General features: G+C 44.8%; 1 protein-coding gene across 4 annotated transcripts in view; it reads right to left on the bottom strand.

Moving 5' to 3' along the window:
- The window catches only part of appbp2 (amyloid beta precursor protein (cytoplasmic tail) binding protein 2), an 86,798-nt gene that overhangs the window by 44,127 nt on the left and 28,311 nt on the right, over positions 1 to 14,360 (bottom strand). Inside the window, exons 3-8 of one of the 4 annotated variants that reach the window (XM_061681809.1) lie at positions 11,622 to 11,773; positions 7,029 to 7,152; positions 2,497 to 2,665; positions 2,310 to 2,399; positions 2,126 to 2,238; positions 1,942 to 2,047 (exon numbers count right to left, since the gene is read on the bottom strand). In XM_061681809.1, the coding sequence (XP_061537793.1) occupies positions 1,942 to 2,047; positions 2,126 to 2,238; positions 2,310 to 2,399; positions 2,497 to 2,665; positions 7,029 to 7,152; positions 11,622 to 11,773 (754 nt within the window). The remainder of the gene's footprint in view (positions 1 to 1,941; positions 2,048 to 2,125; positions 2,239 to 2,309; positions 2,400 to 2,496; positions 2,666 to 7,028; positions 7,153 to 11,621; positions 11,774 to 14,360) is intronic. The other 3 variants (XM_061681810.1, XM_061681811.1, XM_061681812.1) reach the window with 3 other exon arrangements.

Below are 14,360 nucleotides of genomic sequence, written 5' to 3'. Positions count from 1 at the left end.
CGAGTCTTCAAACGAATTATGTTTGTGAACCAAGGTACAACTGTAGCTGGAAATAAAAGTTTAAATGTGGATTTCACCTCATAGTCATCTTTTTGATATTAAACCAAAATGTTTTCTTTAAAATTAGATTGCACTGCATATCACAGTGCAATCTATATTCCCCAAAACATTTGTAAACAAAATGTACATTTTATGTTTTTAAGTATTTCATAGGCCAAAAGTAAAATACTCCTATTAAAATACATTCCGTATCCAGCTGGCGCCTGCCTGGGTCCCCTGCTCTGGAGCTCCTGGTGGGGACAGTGGGACTCCCTGTCACTCCTCAGGCATGCTTCCTCCTCTTCTCTCCGTTCCTTGCGTCCTGCTGCGGTCGCCTCTTCCTCTTCTCCTGGGGGGGCCGGGTGGTCCCCTACCGACTGTGGGGTTTTCGTCCCCGCCTGGTTTGGGGGGGGGGCACCTCCCACACTCGGGGGTGGGTAGTGGGTGCTGGCTGGGTGGGGCGGCCCTCTTCGTCTGTGGTTGTCCTTCCTGATGGGCCCGACCTACAGCAGCCATGCCTCTTAATCACTCACCTAGCACACACTCACACCAATCACTGTATATATTTTTCTCACTAGGCCCATCTGGGCACACATACATATCCAGGGTTTCCTGGGGAACTGGTATGGGGTCGGGAGGTTATGGGTGTAACCTCCCGACCCCATACACCCCCCCCGCCCTGCCTGCCCCCCTTGATTTTAATGCATCACACACACACTCATCCCCATGTGTCCTTTAATGCACCACCAATGGTGGGGTGGGTGGCATTGGGTCCCTGTGGACTCCTCCAGGTGACCGGTTTTCGGGGCGCCTCGGTGGGGCCGGCGGACCGCCCCGGGTCCCTCGGTGTGGGGATGTGTCCCGTCCACCGGGCTGCTCTCGGGTTGACTCCTGGGCCCGATCCCGCCTCTCGATTGATTGGGTGTGGTTCTCAGCCTCCGCGGTGCAGGCACAGCAATTACAGGACACTTCTGTCAGTCATTATGCATTCATGTGTGTGTCAATTCCCTTGCATGTGTCCACAGGCACACACCCCTGGGACTTTTTTGCTGGGTGTGGGACCACTCACTTATTGCGACAAATAACTCAGGAATATGCTAATTGCTTGGGTATCCCCTCACTCACACTCACCTCCTATAGACTTAGAATTTACATAGTCACTTCCACCCCACTTCAGTTGTACAGCCGGGTTCACGAGCCTTGTCCTGCATGCTTCTTCTCCTGTCCTTGTCCTGTCCTATCTTGTCCTGTCCTTCCCTCACAGGGTGTAGCACTACTGCCCCATACAACACTCATATCTAATGTTTCATTGTTCTCGATATGTAATGATTTACTTTTCGCATCTTGTTTACAATTAGTGCTTTGTCTTTTGTCTTCATGTCTCACTCCCCTCGAGGAACTTTGTTCTATTCGACTGATCGACTCTTGATTCTCAATAAATATCAATTATAATACTAAGAAACCACAGCAGCGGCTTAAAAAAAGTCTACTGTGACACAGTAAAACTGTTCTGGCATAAAAGGGAAACAGATCCTCCATTTTGCTTGACCTAACAGCCGAACAGGACAATAAAAAAGACATTCCGTATCGATGCGGGCTCACATCTTGAGGAACAATTGTCACTATACCGTGGCAACCCCAATTCCCACCAGCAGCTTAAGGAAGGCGCTGAATCACAGGGTGCGATAAATCGCACTCTGCTGCAGTGTGTGCATAATTACTGTGATGGGTTACATACTGTACAGAGGACAAACTATATACATGCATGTAAAGAAAGTGAGTGATTATTGTGCTATCATGATAATAAAAATGATTAAGATGATCTTAACACCTACAGTAAGTTATCATCAAACAAACCAGGCATTAAGCATTTGGATAACAGGAATTGTAGTAATTACATACCTGGTAAATAGCAACTGACTGGCATATGTTGTCTACATTTAATAAGTAAAACCCATAATCCAGCAGCGTGTCAGAGTATTTAGGATGCTTGAGCCCAAAGTGTTCTCTGTAAGGAAAAATTTGTCATGTCATTGTGATCATGGCCTTCAACATCAATAATGGAGAGTCCGGTGACAGATTTTACCTTGCTAGAAACACACCATGTTTAATCAGCTGTTCTGCTTTTCTGAATTCTCTCTTCACCACACAGGCCTGCAGTAGATTGATACATTTAACACACTGAAATAGTAGATTCCCCTGCATGTCATAAATACATTTGCTGACCATGAAAAACATACGTAAATGTTAATATAAAGAACATTATAGACCTTGGAAGCCTGGCGAAGGACATCAATGACTACTTTTACTGGCAGCTCTGGAGTAATTTCCTTCATGGCCTCTACACACCATCTGTATGCCTGGGGAAAAGTCAATGAAGAATGGTAGTATTAAATTAAAAGATACAATGTATTTGTGATTGCACAATTGTTCTCAGAAAGTGTAGGTGATCTATACCTCATCATAATGACTTTTGGCAAAAAGCAAGGCACAAAACTCCCCATACAGTGCTGCCTTGTTGGCCTCATGGCCATGTTTGGCTAATTTTTCCATATGAGACTGAGCAAGCTTGAAGGTCTCTTCTGCCAGGTGGTACTTACAATTGCCATTGCGCACATGAAGAATCCTATTGAGATAAAACATGTATATTTCAGAACTCAAAACCAAAACAAATTGATTTCCCTCTGTGAAGCCTCTATCAATGCATTGTGCACATTTCAACAACTCTTGCAGGCGGAATAATATTAATAGTACTTGTACTTGTGAGGAATCAAATTTCTCAGAGCTCATCCTTTTTGCATGCAATTTTACACAGTTACCTCAAAGTAAAGTGGTACATGTTGTCAGCAGCAAAACAAACAAAGCCCCATAAAAGTTTACCTAAAAAGGGCTGTATGTTTGAATCTTATTTTTAAAAGAGCATTTTGCATGGTGGCGCTGTTGGGTAACCAAATCATGTAAATATGTATAGGCATTGTCTTGCGTGACAATGTACTAAGGGATCGAGACTGCGAACGTACTCGTCACATATGTGACCTTTTTTTCAGCTTGTGCTATTGCGTGACTGCATGTTCTAATGGTTGAACGTCGCCTTTTTTCCACTGCAATCTTCACCTCCTATGTGTGTGTGTGTGAGAGAGAGAGAGAGAGAGAGAGAGAGATGATCGTGTGAGTCTCAATCATTGTGATGAATTGCATTTGACCCGCTGCAATATGATTGTCTGCCTGCTGCAACATAACTGACTGCTTCTTCCAGATAAGACACGCTAATATCAACAGCACCATTGCAGACATATGCACCACATATACACAAAGTATGGTGTCATGTCTGGCCAGTGACCACCACGTACGTATATTGTATTGATGCTGGCCTGCCAAGTATGTGGTATAGCAGTTGTCTACCAGGACTCGTACCTTGCTAGTCTCTGTGCAGCCTTGGGCTTGTCTGATCACCGTTTAATTCATTGAATACAAAGAGGAGGAAGAAGAAGGAGGGAGAGGGGTGCAAGAGACAATGAGAAGAGAATGTATAGTGCAAACGTAATGGCGGAAAAGAGAGAACACAACATTTTTTTAAATCTTAAAAAAAAAAAAAAAGCTTTCGGTACTCGAAATTTATTGCGCCAAGGCAAGAAAATATTCCTGCGACCGCCAGGAATGACGCCTTAGATCAAGCGGGTGAATAAGGATGACGTTCCGAGCCGATCGCTTTGTTGCAAAGCTATCACCCAAAATGCAGGCCCATACATATGGCGAGATGGTGACGAAGGTAACTCCTTTATAGCTAGCGTTAGCTACATTTAGCGAGCAAACACGCTCCTTCAATCCTTGTTACATAAAAACCGAATTTAGTCCCACTAGTTCACATTACAATGTAACATGTGTTGCCAGTACTGATTTGAAGTTTCCATTTAAAGCTCGTTCATCTCGCAGGAATTCTAATTCGTCTTTGATTTATTTTTTTACTGCAAACGTGTGGCTCCATGCATGCATCGTACCACACCACCCCTAAGAGGTCAAGGCACGGAGAGCAGGAACACCACTCATTTCCGCCCCAGACTGTCTGACATGAAAACAGACTGAAATTTTCCTCTTTAGGTCAATTAGGATTGCCAAAATTATTTCTATTTGCTCAATATATATTGTTGTTTTTATTTCTATTTTTTTAATAGGATTATTTTACTTGTTGCTAATTTATTTTGTGGTTGTTCTTTTAAATATCAAAAACGGAGTTTTAGCAGTTATATGTATTGGATCAGGACTCGGTATCGGCATCAAAAACTCGTATGTAAAAAAAAAAATGTGATCGGAACATCCCCAGAAATGACGCAGAAAAGATGGGAAACCAGTCGGCTGCTAACGACTCTCCGGTCATCCCCCAAAGCGGAAAACAACAAAGGACTTGCCGATGATTTGAATACTGTGGAATATTAGCATTGTAAGTAATTAAATTATTGATGTAAGTCATTAATATTCAGAATTATTCTTGTAGTGGTGTCCTTCACAATGTGCTGACTCTTGGGCAAAACTCTGGTAGCCCGTACTCGAATAACAGCGGGTGACAGATGATTTATGTAAATACCTGTCTGTCAGACACCAGCAGAAAGCAAGAAACTCTGAGTAACATTCCATTGCATGACTTAATTGTATGAAAAAATATCAATAAGAGTGCTGAGACACGGTTATAAACTAGCAAGTGAGGTAACGTGTGACATTGGATCTGTTGTGACACGATTAGAAACTGTGCCATTTTAGGGAAACTTGGTTTGAGATCTATCTTTAATTTCTTTTCCCCGGGCGCTACAACTGCCCCCTGCTCCAGTGTGTTCCACTAACATGTGTATGTGTTCACTGGGATGGGTTAAATGCAGAGAACACATTTCGTGTAACATGCGTGCATGTTCATGACAATACAAGGTGATTCTTCTTCTTCTTCTCATAGCTTACAGCTAATAAAAACCCTTAAGGGTATATAGCATGCAGTTTTAAACCAGCTAGCAATATTTGAATGTTGCTTCACTTCAGATCCAGGAAGAGACCCGGGGTGCACGCGCGCCTCGGAGTGTACCTCGGTAGGCCACGAGAGTGTAGATTGCCTGCTGGATATGGCCTGGAGGAAGGGACCAGTGCATCCCGCTCGCCTGGCCGCCGTACAGTGCACTTTGGGTAGGCTGTGAGCACGCAATGTTACACGAAATGTTACCAATTTGAAGTTGTATTTTTTGGAATGTACAATGAATTAAAAATATGTGACCGGCTCTGGCTCAAAGGTTCTCGTGGGTCAAAAAACGCTAATTGAGATATTCATATCGTCAAATTTTACATTGAATTCCCTTCTAATTACATAATTATATCATGATATAATACATCCGCATACCTCAAAACTTGAAAAAGTTATAGCACTTTTAATGTTGCCACAATGAAATCCTTATTTTGAAAAAATAAGGTTTCAAGTTTTGGTACATACATCTTTTAAACGTCCATAGCAACCAGTGCCTTAAGAAAAAGACGCCTGATAATTGACCCTAAATCATAGAATTGTATCATATCATTGTATCATAGAAACCCGAATGGCACAATTCAAAGTTGACGACGTTTCTGAGCCGGATCAGTGCAAGTGATATCACCAAAACTAATTTCATGAATACCCTATAGAATTATTCCTTCCTGTGTATTTTAACTATTTATGGAGTGTTTGGGCGGCACGGTGACCGAGTGGTTAGCACGTCTGCCTCACAGTTCTGAGGACCCGGGTTAAAATCCGACCTCGCCTCTGTGGTGTTTGCATGTGCTTTCCACGTGCCTGCGAGGGTTTTCTCCAGCTACTCCGGTTTCCTCCCACGTCCCCAAAACATGCATGGTAGGTTAATTGAAGACTCTAAATTTCCCATAGGTGTGAATGTGAATGGTTGTTTGTGCCCTGCGATTGGCTGGCGACCAGTTCAGGGTGTACCCCGTCTCTCACCCAAAGATAGCTGGGGTAGGCTCCAGCACGCCTGCGACCCTAGTGAGGATATGTGGTACGGGAAATGAATGAATGAGTGTGTGTATACATATATATATATATATATTCATAAAATACACGTATTCGTCATATAATACACATTAATGTAGGCATTGATCGAATTATTTTTAAAAAGACTAATGTTAACAATGGGCTAATTCCATTATTACATAAGTTTTAAGTTTATCCTAATGTTTTTGAATGAATAAAAATAACTAAAAATAGTGGAAGCAGTTTTGTCTGTTTTCATTCCACTGCTTCCTACTGACGTTTTAGATTTTTGTTGTCACATCGTTTCAGTACCGGTATCGAGGGAGTTTATCCAAGTATAGTACTGAAGTCAGAATGTTGGTATTGTGACACCACTAAACAGCCCTACCCTGTGGTATTGGTGAAAAACCCAACTATTTATCCTCCAAGTTAGAGGTACGCCCCAAAACCACAAATATTTTGACTCTTTTGGGATGCAAAAGGACGGTTGTTAAAGAGGCTAAATTAAACTAACCAAGTCAACAGTCTTCGGCGTTAGCTTCGCACAGCTATTCACCAGGGCTGAAAATGTTTCCTCCAGTGCTTGAATACGCTGAATATTTAATTCTCTGTCATTTTTCCAGAGAGTCAAGAGGTTGTCCATGTTCTGTTACTGTGGCCTGAATTTTGTCCAATGTAGTTTCCACAGCTGCAAAAGTGCCGAAATGCTCGCTCTGCCGTCCTCCAGTAGGCAAGCTATGCTAGTCACGCATGTGTTGCTGCATGAAGCAGAGGCTTCTGCTTCTGTTTTTCTCTGCAGTTTTGAAGATTTTGAAATATTACTCAGATGTTTCGAGTGTATTGCTGTTTATAATCTGGTTTCACTTGCACAGGTAGCACAAGTCGGGTTTTTCAAGAGTGAACTGAAATTCGGACTTCCTGGACACAAGAGACTACACTGTAGGCCAATAAAACGATTGATTCAAAAATTGAAAACAATAAACATGAGACTGACCTGACACAACATTCCACAGCCCTGTAACAATGTAGCACCTCAATGTGGAGAGCACAGAGCTGCAAGCAGGAAAGAAACACTTTCTCAGCATCTCCATACCAGCCAGCGTCAGACAAGAACCCCCCTAAAATAAACATGAGATGTAAATTCAGCACAATCTGATGAATGAACATAATCTTCAGAAAACTGGTATTCAAATCATTGTGATTATACCACGAGATTTAAGATTTTGAAATTTCTTTAAAAACAATTTCTATTGAAGGATTATCAGTAACCCAGGCCATAGTTATTCATAGTCATTAGTTACACATCATTTCTGACCAAAGTAATGTGAAGGGTTATGGTAACCAAGTTAGTGCTAGTTTATAGAATTACATTAGTTATGTAAAAATCATGACTATGTCTGAAAGCGCCATTGACAGTCACCCATGGGAAAGTGTGGATAGCCACGAAAGCATTGGAACAGTGAGGTCAAGACCTTTATTAGTGCTGAAAAATCAAAACTTTTCGGTTTGACATGAACATTTGAATATGAAACAGGAAGTATTTCCGACAAAACACACTTTTAAGTAAGTAAGAGTATTGGACCAAAAGGACTTAACCTAAAAGATATGAATTTAAGTGACATTCCATTCTTAATCCATAGGGTTTAATATTACATTGGCTGCAATTACAAACTCTTAAATTCTTCTGGAAAGGCTTTCCATAAGGTTCGGGAGTGTTTATGGGAATTTATGCCCATTTATACAGTAGCGCATTTGTAAGGTTACAGACTGATGTTGGACGAGAAGGCATGGTTCTCAGTCTTCGCTCTAAATTATTCCAAAGGTTTGAGGTCAGGATTTTGCAGGCTAGTCAAGTTCATCCACATCAAAGTCTCTCATCATTATATATTATATATATAATGATGAGAGACCTATATATATATATATACATACACACACACACACACACATACACACACACACCACAACGGATCGATACAAAGTCCGCATCACTGCATCCGCCTGTCGATCTCCCGTTCTATTCTTCCCTCACTTGTGAACAAGACCCCAAGATACTTGAACTCCTCCACTTGGGGCAGGACCTCATCCCCGACCCGGAGAGGGCACGCCACCCTTTTCCGACTGAGTACCATCGTCTCAGATTTGGAGGTGCTGATTCTCATCCCAGCCGCTTCACACTCTGCTGCGAACTGCTCCAGTGAGAGTTGGAGATCATGGCTTGATGAAGCCAACAGAACCACATCATCTGCAAAAAGCAGAGATGCAATACTGAGGCCACCAAACCGGACCTCCTCTACACCTCGGCTGCGCCTAGAAATTCTGTCCATAAAAGTTATGAACAGAATCGGTGACAAAGGGCAGCCTTGGCGGAGTCCAACCCTCACCGGAAACGAGTCCGACTTACTGCAGGATATGCGGTCAAACTCTGATTCTGATCGTACGGGGACCGAACAGCCCGTATCATGGGGTTCGGTACCCATACTCCCAAAGCACCCCCCACAGGATCCCCAGAGGGACACGGTCGAACGCCTTTTCCAAGTCCACAAAACACATGTAGACTGGTAGGGTGAACTCCCATGCACCCTCGAGGACCCTGCCAAGGGTGTAGAGCTGGTCCACTGTTCCACGGCCAGGACGAAAACCACATTGCTCCTCCTGAATCTGAGAGGTAGGCTGAGGAGTGTGATCCCCCTGTAGTTGGAACACACCCTCCAGTCCCCCTTCTTAAAAAGGGGGACCACCACCCCAGTCTGCCAATTCAGAGGCACTGTTCCCGATGTCCACGCGATGTTGCAAAGGTGTGTCAACCAGGACAGCCCTACAACATCCAGAGCCTTGAGGAACTCCGGGCGAATCTCATCCACCCCCGGGGCCTTTCCAGCGAGGAGCTTTTTAACCACCTCGGTGACCTCAACCCCAGAGATAGGAGAGCCCGCCTCAGAGAACCCAGACTCTGCTCCCTCATGGGAAGGCGTGTCGGTGGAATTGAGGAGGTCTTCAAAGTATTCTCCCCACCGACTCACAACGTCCCGAGTCGAGGTCAGCAGCGCCCCAACCCCACACTGTACACAGTGTTGATGGTGCACTGCTTCCCCCTCCTGGTGGACCAGAATTTCCTCGAAGCCGTCTGGAGGTCTTTCTCCATGGCCTCACCGAACTCCTCCCATGCCCGTGTTTTTGCTTCAGCGACCACCAAAGCTGCATTCCGCTTGGCTAGTCGGTACCCATCAGCTGCCTCAGGACTCCTTCTTCAGCTTGACGGATCACCGTTGGTGAGGGATGCGCGGAACACGGTCCACTCGGACTCGATGTCCCCCGTCCCCCACGGAACATGAGCAAAGTTCTGTTGGAGGTGGGAGTTGAAACTCCTTCGGACAGGGGATTCCGCCAGACGTTCCCAGCAGACCCTCACAATACGTTTGGGCCTGCCACGTCGGACCGGCATCTTCCCCCACCATTGGAGCCAACTCACCACCAGGTGGTGATCAGTTGACAGCTCCGCCCCTCGCTTTACCCTAGTGTCCAAGACATGCGGCCGCAAGTCCGATGACACGACCACAAAGTCGATCATCGAACTGCGCCCTAGGGTGTCCTGGTGCCAAGTGCACGTGTGAACACCCTTATGCTTGAACATGGTGTTCGTTATGGACAATCCATGATGAGCACAGAAGTACAATACGGGAGGGGGGGGGGGCGTTCCTCCCAATCACGCCCTTCCAGGTCTCACTGTCATTGCCCACTTGAGCATTGAAGTCCCCCAGCAGAACGATGGAGTCCCCAGCGGGAGCGCTCTCCAGCACACCCTCCAAGGACTCCAAAAAGGGTGGGTACTCTGAACTGCTGTTTGGTGCATAGGCACAAACAACAGTCAGGACCCGTCCCCCCACCCGAAGGCGGAGGGAGGCTACCCACCAGGTCCACCGGGGTGAACCCCAACGTACAGGCGCCGAGCCGAGGAGCAATAAGTATACCCACACCTGCTCGGGGCCTCTCACCGTGGGCAACTCCAGAGTGGAAGAGAGTCCAACCCCTCTTGAGAGGACTGCTACCAGAGGAGACCAAGCTGTGCGTGGAGGCGAGTCCAACTATATCTAGTCGGAACTTCTCGACCTCACACACCAGCTCGGGCTCCTTCCCTGCCAGAGAGGTGACATTCCATGTCCCTAGAGCCAGCTTCTGTAGCCGGGGATCGGATCGCCAAGGTCCCCGCCTTCGGCCACCGCCCAGCTCGCATTGCACCCGAACCCTGTGGCCCCTCCCACAGGTGGTGAGCCCATGGGAAGGGGGACTCACGTTACCCTTTCAGGCTTTGCTCGGCCGGGCCCCATGGGTGCAGGCCCGGCCACCAGGCGATCACCTTCGAGCCCCACCTCAAGGCCTGGCTCCAGAGAGGAGCCCCGGTGATCCGCGTCTGGGTAAGGGAAACCTGAATCCATTAATTGTATTCGTCATAGGGGTTTTTGGAGCTGTGCTTTGTCTGGTCCCTCACCTAGGACCCGTTTGCCATGGGTGACCCTGCCAGGGGCATAAAGCCCCAGACAACTTAGCTCCTAGGATCATTGCGACACACAAACCCCTCCACCACGATAAGGTGACGGCTCGAGGAGGGGGTACACAAGTATATACCATAAATTAACAAGTCATGTAAATAGACACATTGCTCCATCTTGTGATCGGATCGGTGAATGGTTATCGTTTTTTTTTTTTTTAAACTTGCTGATCGGTGATTGGCCCCAAAAATCCTGATCGTCTAAAGCCTAGTTATTATGTCTCTTTATGTCTTTTCTGTCTCATGGCTGTCTGTTGTCGTACGAGAGCGGCTCCAACTACCGGACACTAATTCCTTGTGTGTTTTTGACATACTTGGCCAACAAAGATGATTCTGATAAGTCATAGGCTTGCTCTAAGCAACACAGGTGCGCGTTCAGGGGGCTTTTACAAGGTAGGAACTTGCATACACAACTCGTGCCATATTCACCATTTTCCTTCGATGATAATGTTTTTATGATCGTGAGAACCAAAATTTCAATCACAATTACATTTAGATTGATCGCCCTACCTTACCGTTTATTAAAAATGTAATAAATGTTTCATCATGCTGTCCAAAGTGATGGGGTTTAAAAAAAAAAACGATGTCTCAAGGCTCAAGGCTTCTTTATACTCGTGCGAGCAGCAACCGCGCTGACGTCACTACGGCAATTCCGCATTCCAAAATCGATCAAGAAGGCGTAGGTGGTATGTGCGGCTGAGTACCTGGGTACGTCATCATAGCATGTGACTAAAACGGACCAATCACAAGAGATAATCTCCGCGGCATTCTGCGCTCGGCTACAATTTGTGCCGCATGCGCGTCAAGTGCCGCGCCGCCCAATGCGTCGGTCACGTGATGCAATGCGGCTGCTGTCGCCCGTGCGAGTATAAAGGGGCCTTTGCTCTTCATTTAAACTCATGAAAATTATAAAAACAAATTAGCTGGTTTTTGTATCAATGAGAAGAAAAACTATTCGACTCTCAACTCACCGATGATTCCATTTTAATCACAATCAGTCACATTCAACATTCAAGACCAGCCTCCCCCGTCATTTACCGAGCACAAAGCCGAATTGGATCGCCTTCTCTTTGACATGAGTGTGAGAATCTTCAATGTAGGAGCAGCGGCGGCTGAAAGAGTTGGCCAGCACTGAGGCAACTTTCACCCCATGGTCCATTAAGGCTTGGAAACAGTGGTGTAGGAGGTGCCTAGGGTGAAGAACAAAGAATGTTAATTAATAACGCACATTTTGAGCCTTCATTTCACCCTCATTGATCTCTTTTACTAGCGTGACCTCGTCAAGGAAGATGCAAAGATGTGACATCAAGCGCAAGAAATTTTAAAGCTTGATACAATACATTGCAAATTAGGGATGCACTGATACTATTTTTTTTCCCAGACTGAGTAATACTACAAGGACTTACGTTTGAGTACTATATATCATAATAATATAGGTTTATATATGATCATTATAATCATCAGCCATTATCTATCCACTGCGGGATGAAGGCCTCTTCTTCACGTTTCCAACTTCTTCGACATTTTGCAATTTGTTGCCAGTGTATTCCGGTGTGTTTAATGTTTTCATCTATCGATCTACTTTTAGGTCTTTGCCGTGGTCGCTTTGTGTCCAGTGGTATCAAATTGATAGTTTCTGTGGTCCACCTTTTGTTCGCTCTTTGGGCAACGTGGCCAGCCCATTTCCATTTAAGGCTTTTTATTTTTTTAATGACGTCGGTAACTCGTGTCTGCTGTCTTATCCAACTGCCAACTGAATGCTAATGCTATCCAACTGAATGCTAATTCTCAACATTTGGCGTTCCACGTTCCTTTGGGTTACACATAGTATTTGTATACCTTTGGCATTCGTAGTCCACGTTTCACTGCCGTAAGTGAGGACTAGTCAAATACATTGATCGAAAAATTTCTTTTCAAGCAAATGGGAAGATTGTTCTTGAATAAAACACTAAGTCTTCCATAACCCTGTGAGGCAAGCTTTATGCGGCGTTCAACTTCAGTGCTTGTATTTCCATTCGCTGTTACAAGTTGGCCGAAATAGATTTCGTTGTCGACGGCGTCGAGGACATAGTCCTCCATTTTGATATCTTTTTGTGGACAGTAACGATTGAACATGACCTTTGTTTTGCTTTTGTTCATTTTCAGACCTGAGCGACGGCTTTCTAACTCTAATTCCTGAATATGACGCTGTGGTTGATCAGCAGCGTAGGAGAATAAAATTATGCTGTCTGCAAAACGAAGATGGCTCAAATAAGCGACGTTCATTTTTAATCCTTCTTTTTCCCAATTGAGCTTTTTAAATATTTCTTAAGGAAAGCTGTAAATCGCTTCGGAGACAGTGTGTCGCCTTGCCTGACCCCTTCTCCGAGACTTATTTGCACTCTTTCATCATAAATTCGTATTGAACCTGAAGAACCGTTGTATATTGATTGTAGAATGCTGATATAGGTCGGCTATATCCCTTGATTTACTAGAGTCTGCAGTATCGAAGTGGTGGTGACTTGAGTCAAATGCTTTTTCATAGTCGATGAAGGCCACACAAAGAAGCATTTCGTACTCGTGTCGTTCGATTCTTTGTTGAACTGTCTGTATGTGGTCCATAGTATTAAAACTGCTACAAAAACCTGTTGTTCTATCGGCTGTGCTTCACTGAGTTTGATTCCAATTCGTTTGTCCAATATCTTTGCAAAGACTTTATAAATCGTTGAGAGCAGGCTTATTGGCTTAAGTCCATTTTATCGCCTTATTTATGTAGCAAAATTAATTCTGCGTCTTTCCATGTCGGCGGTACTTCTTGCAAGTCCAAGCAGCGTTGAAATAGTTTTACAAGGATCTTTCGTTCCCTCCTGCTCTAAGCATTTCAACAGAAATTTCACCCAGACACAAGCTTGTCCGGCCTTAAGTGAATTAATCGCATTTTCAACCTCTTCATTCAGGATACATGGAACTGGGTCTCCTTCTAGCTTTCCAGTAATCATTCAGTGAGCGTCACTGTATAGGTTTGTATAAAATTCTTTAACTCGTCGTACGATTTCTTGGTGGCTGTGACATATCGTTCCATCTTCCATTTTCAAACCAAAAATTATTTTCTTGTGGCGAATTAATACACATTTTACGTTTTTTATTCCATGCCCCGCTTCAATGCAGCCCTATGGTGGGCACAAGTCAGTGCAAACTGTAGGCCGGTCCCAAGCCCGGATAAATGCAGAGGGTTGCGTCGGGAAGGGCATCTGGCTTAAAACTTTGCCGAACAAATATCAGCGTTCATCCAAAGAATTCCATACCGGATCGGTCGTGGCCCGGGTTAACAACGTCCGCCACCGGCGCCGTCAACCTGCGGGGCGCCGTTGGAAATTCAGCTACTGTGGGTCGAAGTCAAAGAAGAAGAGGTGGAAAGCGGGTTCTTCGGCAGAAAGAGAAGAGGAAAGCACAGAGCCTAGAACTGAATGTGGGGACTTTGAATGTTGGGACTATGACAGGAAAATCTCGGGAGTTGGTTGACATGATGATGAGGAGAAAGGTTGATATATTGTGTGTCCAGGAGACCAGGTGGAAAGGCAGTAAGGCTAGAAGTTTAGGGGCAGGGTTTAAATTATTTTACCATGGTGTAGATGGGAAGAGAAATGGAGTCGGGGTTATTTTAAAAGAAGAGTTGGCTAAGAATGTCTTGGAAGTGAAAAGAGTATCAGATCGAGTGATGAGGCTGAAACTTGAACTTGAGGGTGTTGTGTTATGTGTAATGTGATTAGTGGCTATGCCCCACAGGTAGGATGTGAC

This window comes from Phycodurus eques, chromosome 7 (genome assembly GCF_024500275.1).
Source record: "Phycodurus eques isolate BA_2022a chromosome 7, UOR_Pequ_1.1, whole genome shotgun sequence".
Taxonomy (NCBI): domain Eukaryota; kingdom Metazoa; phylum Chordata; class Actinopteri; order Syngnathiformes; family Syngnathidae; genus Phycodurus; species Phycodurus eques.
Note: the sequence above shows the minus strand (reverse complement) of the source record. Positions and strands in the feature narration are given on the sequence as shown.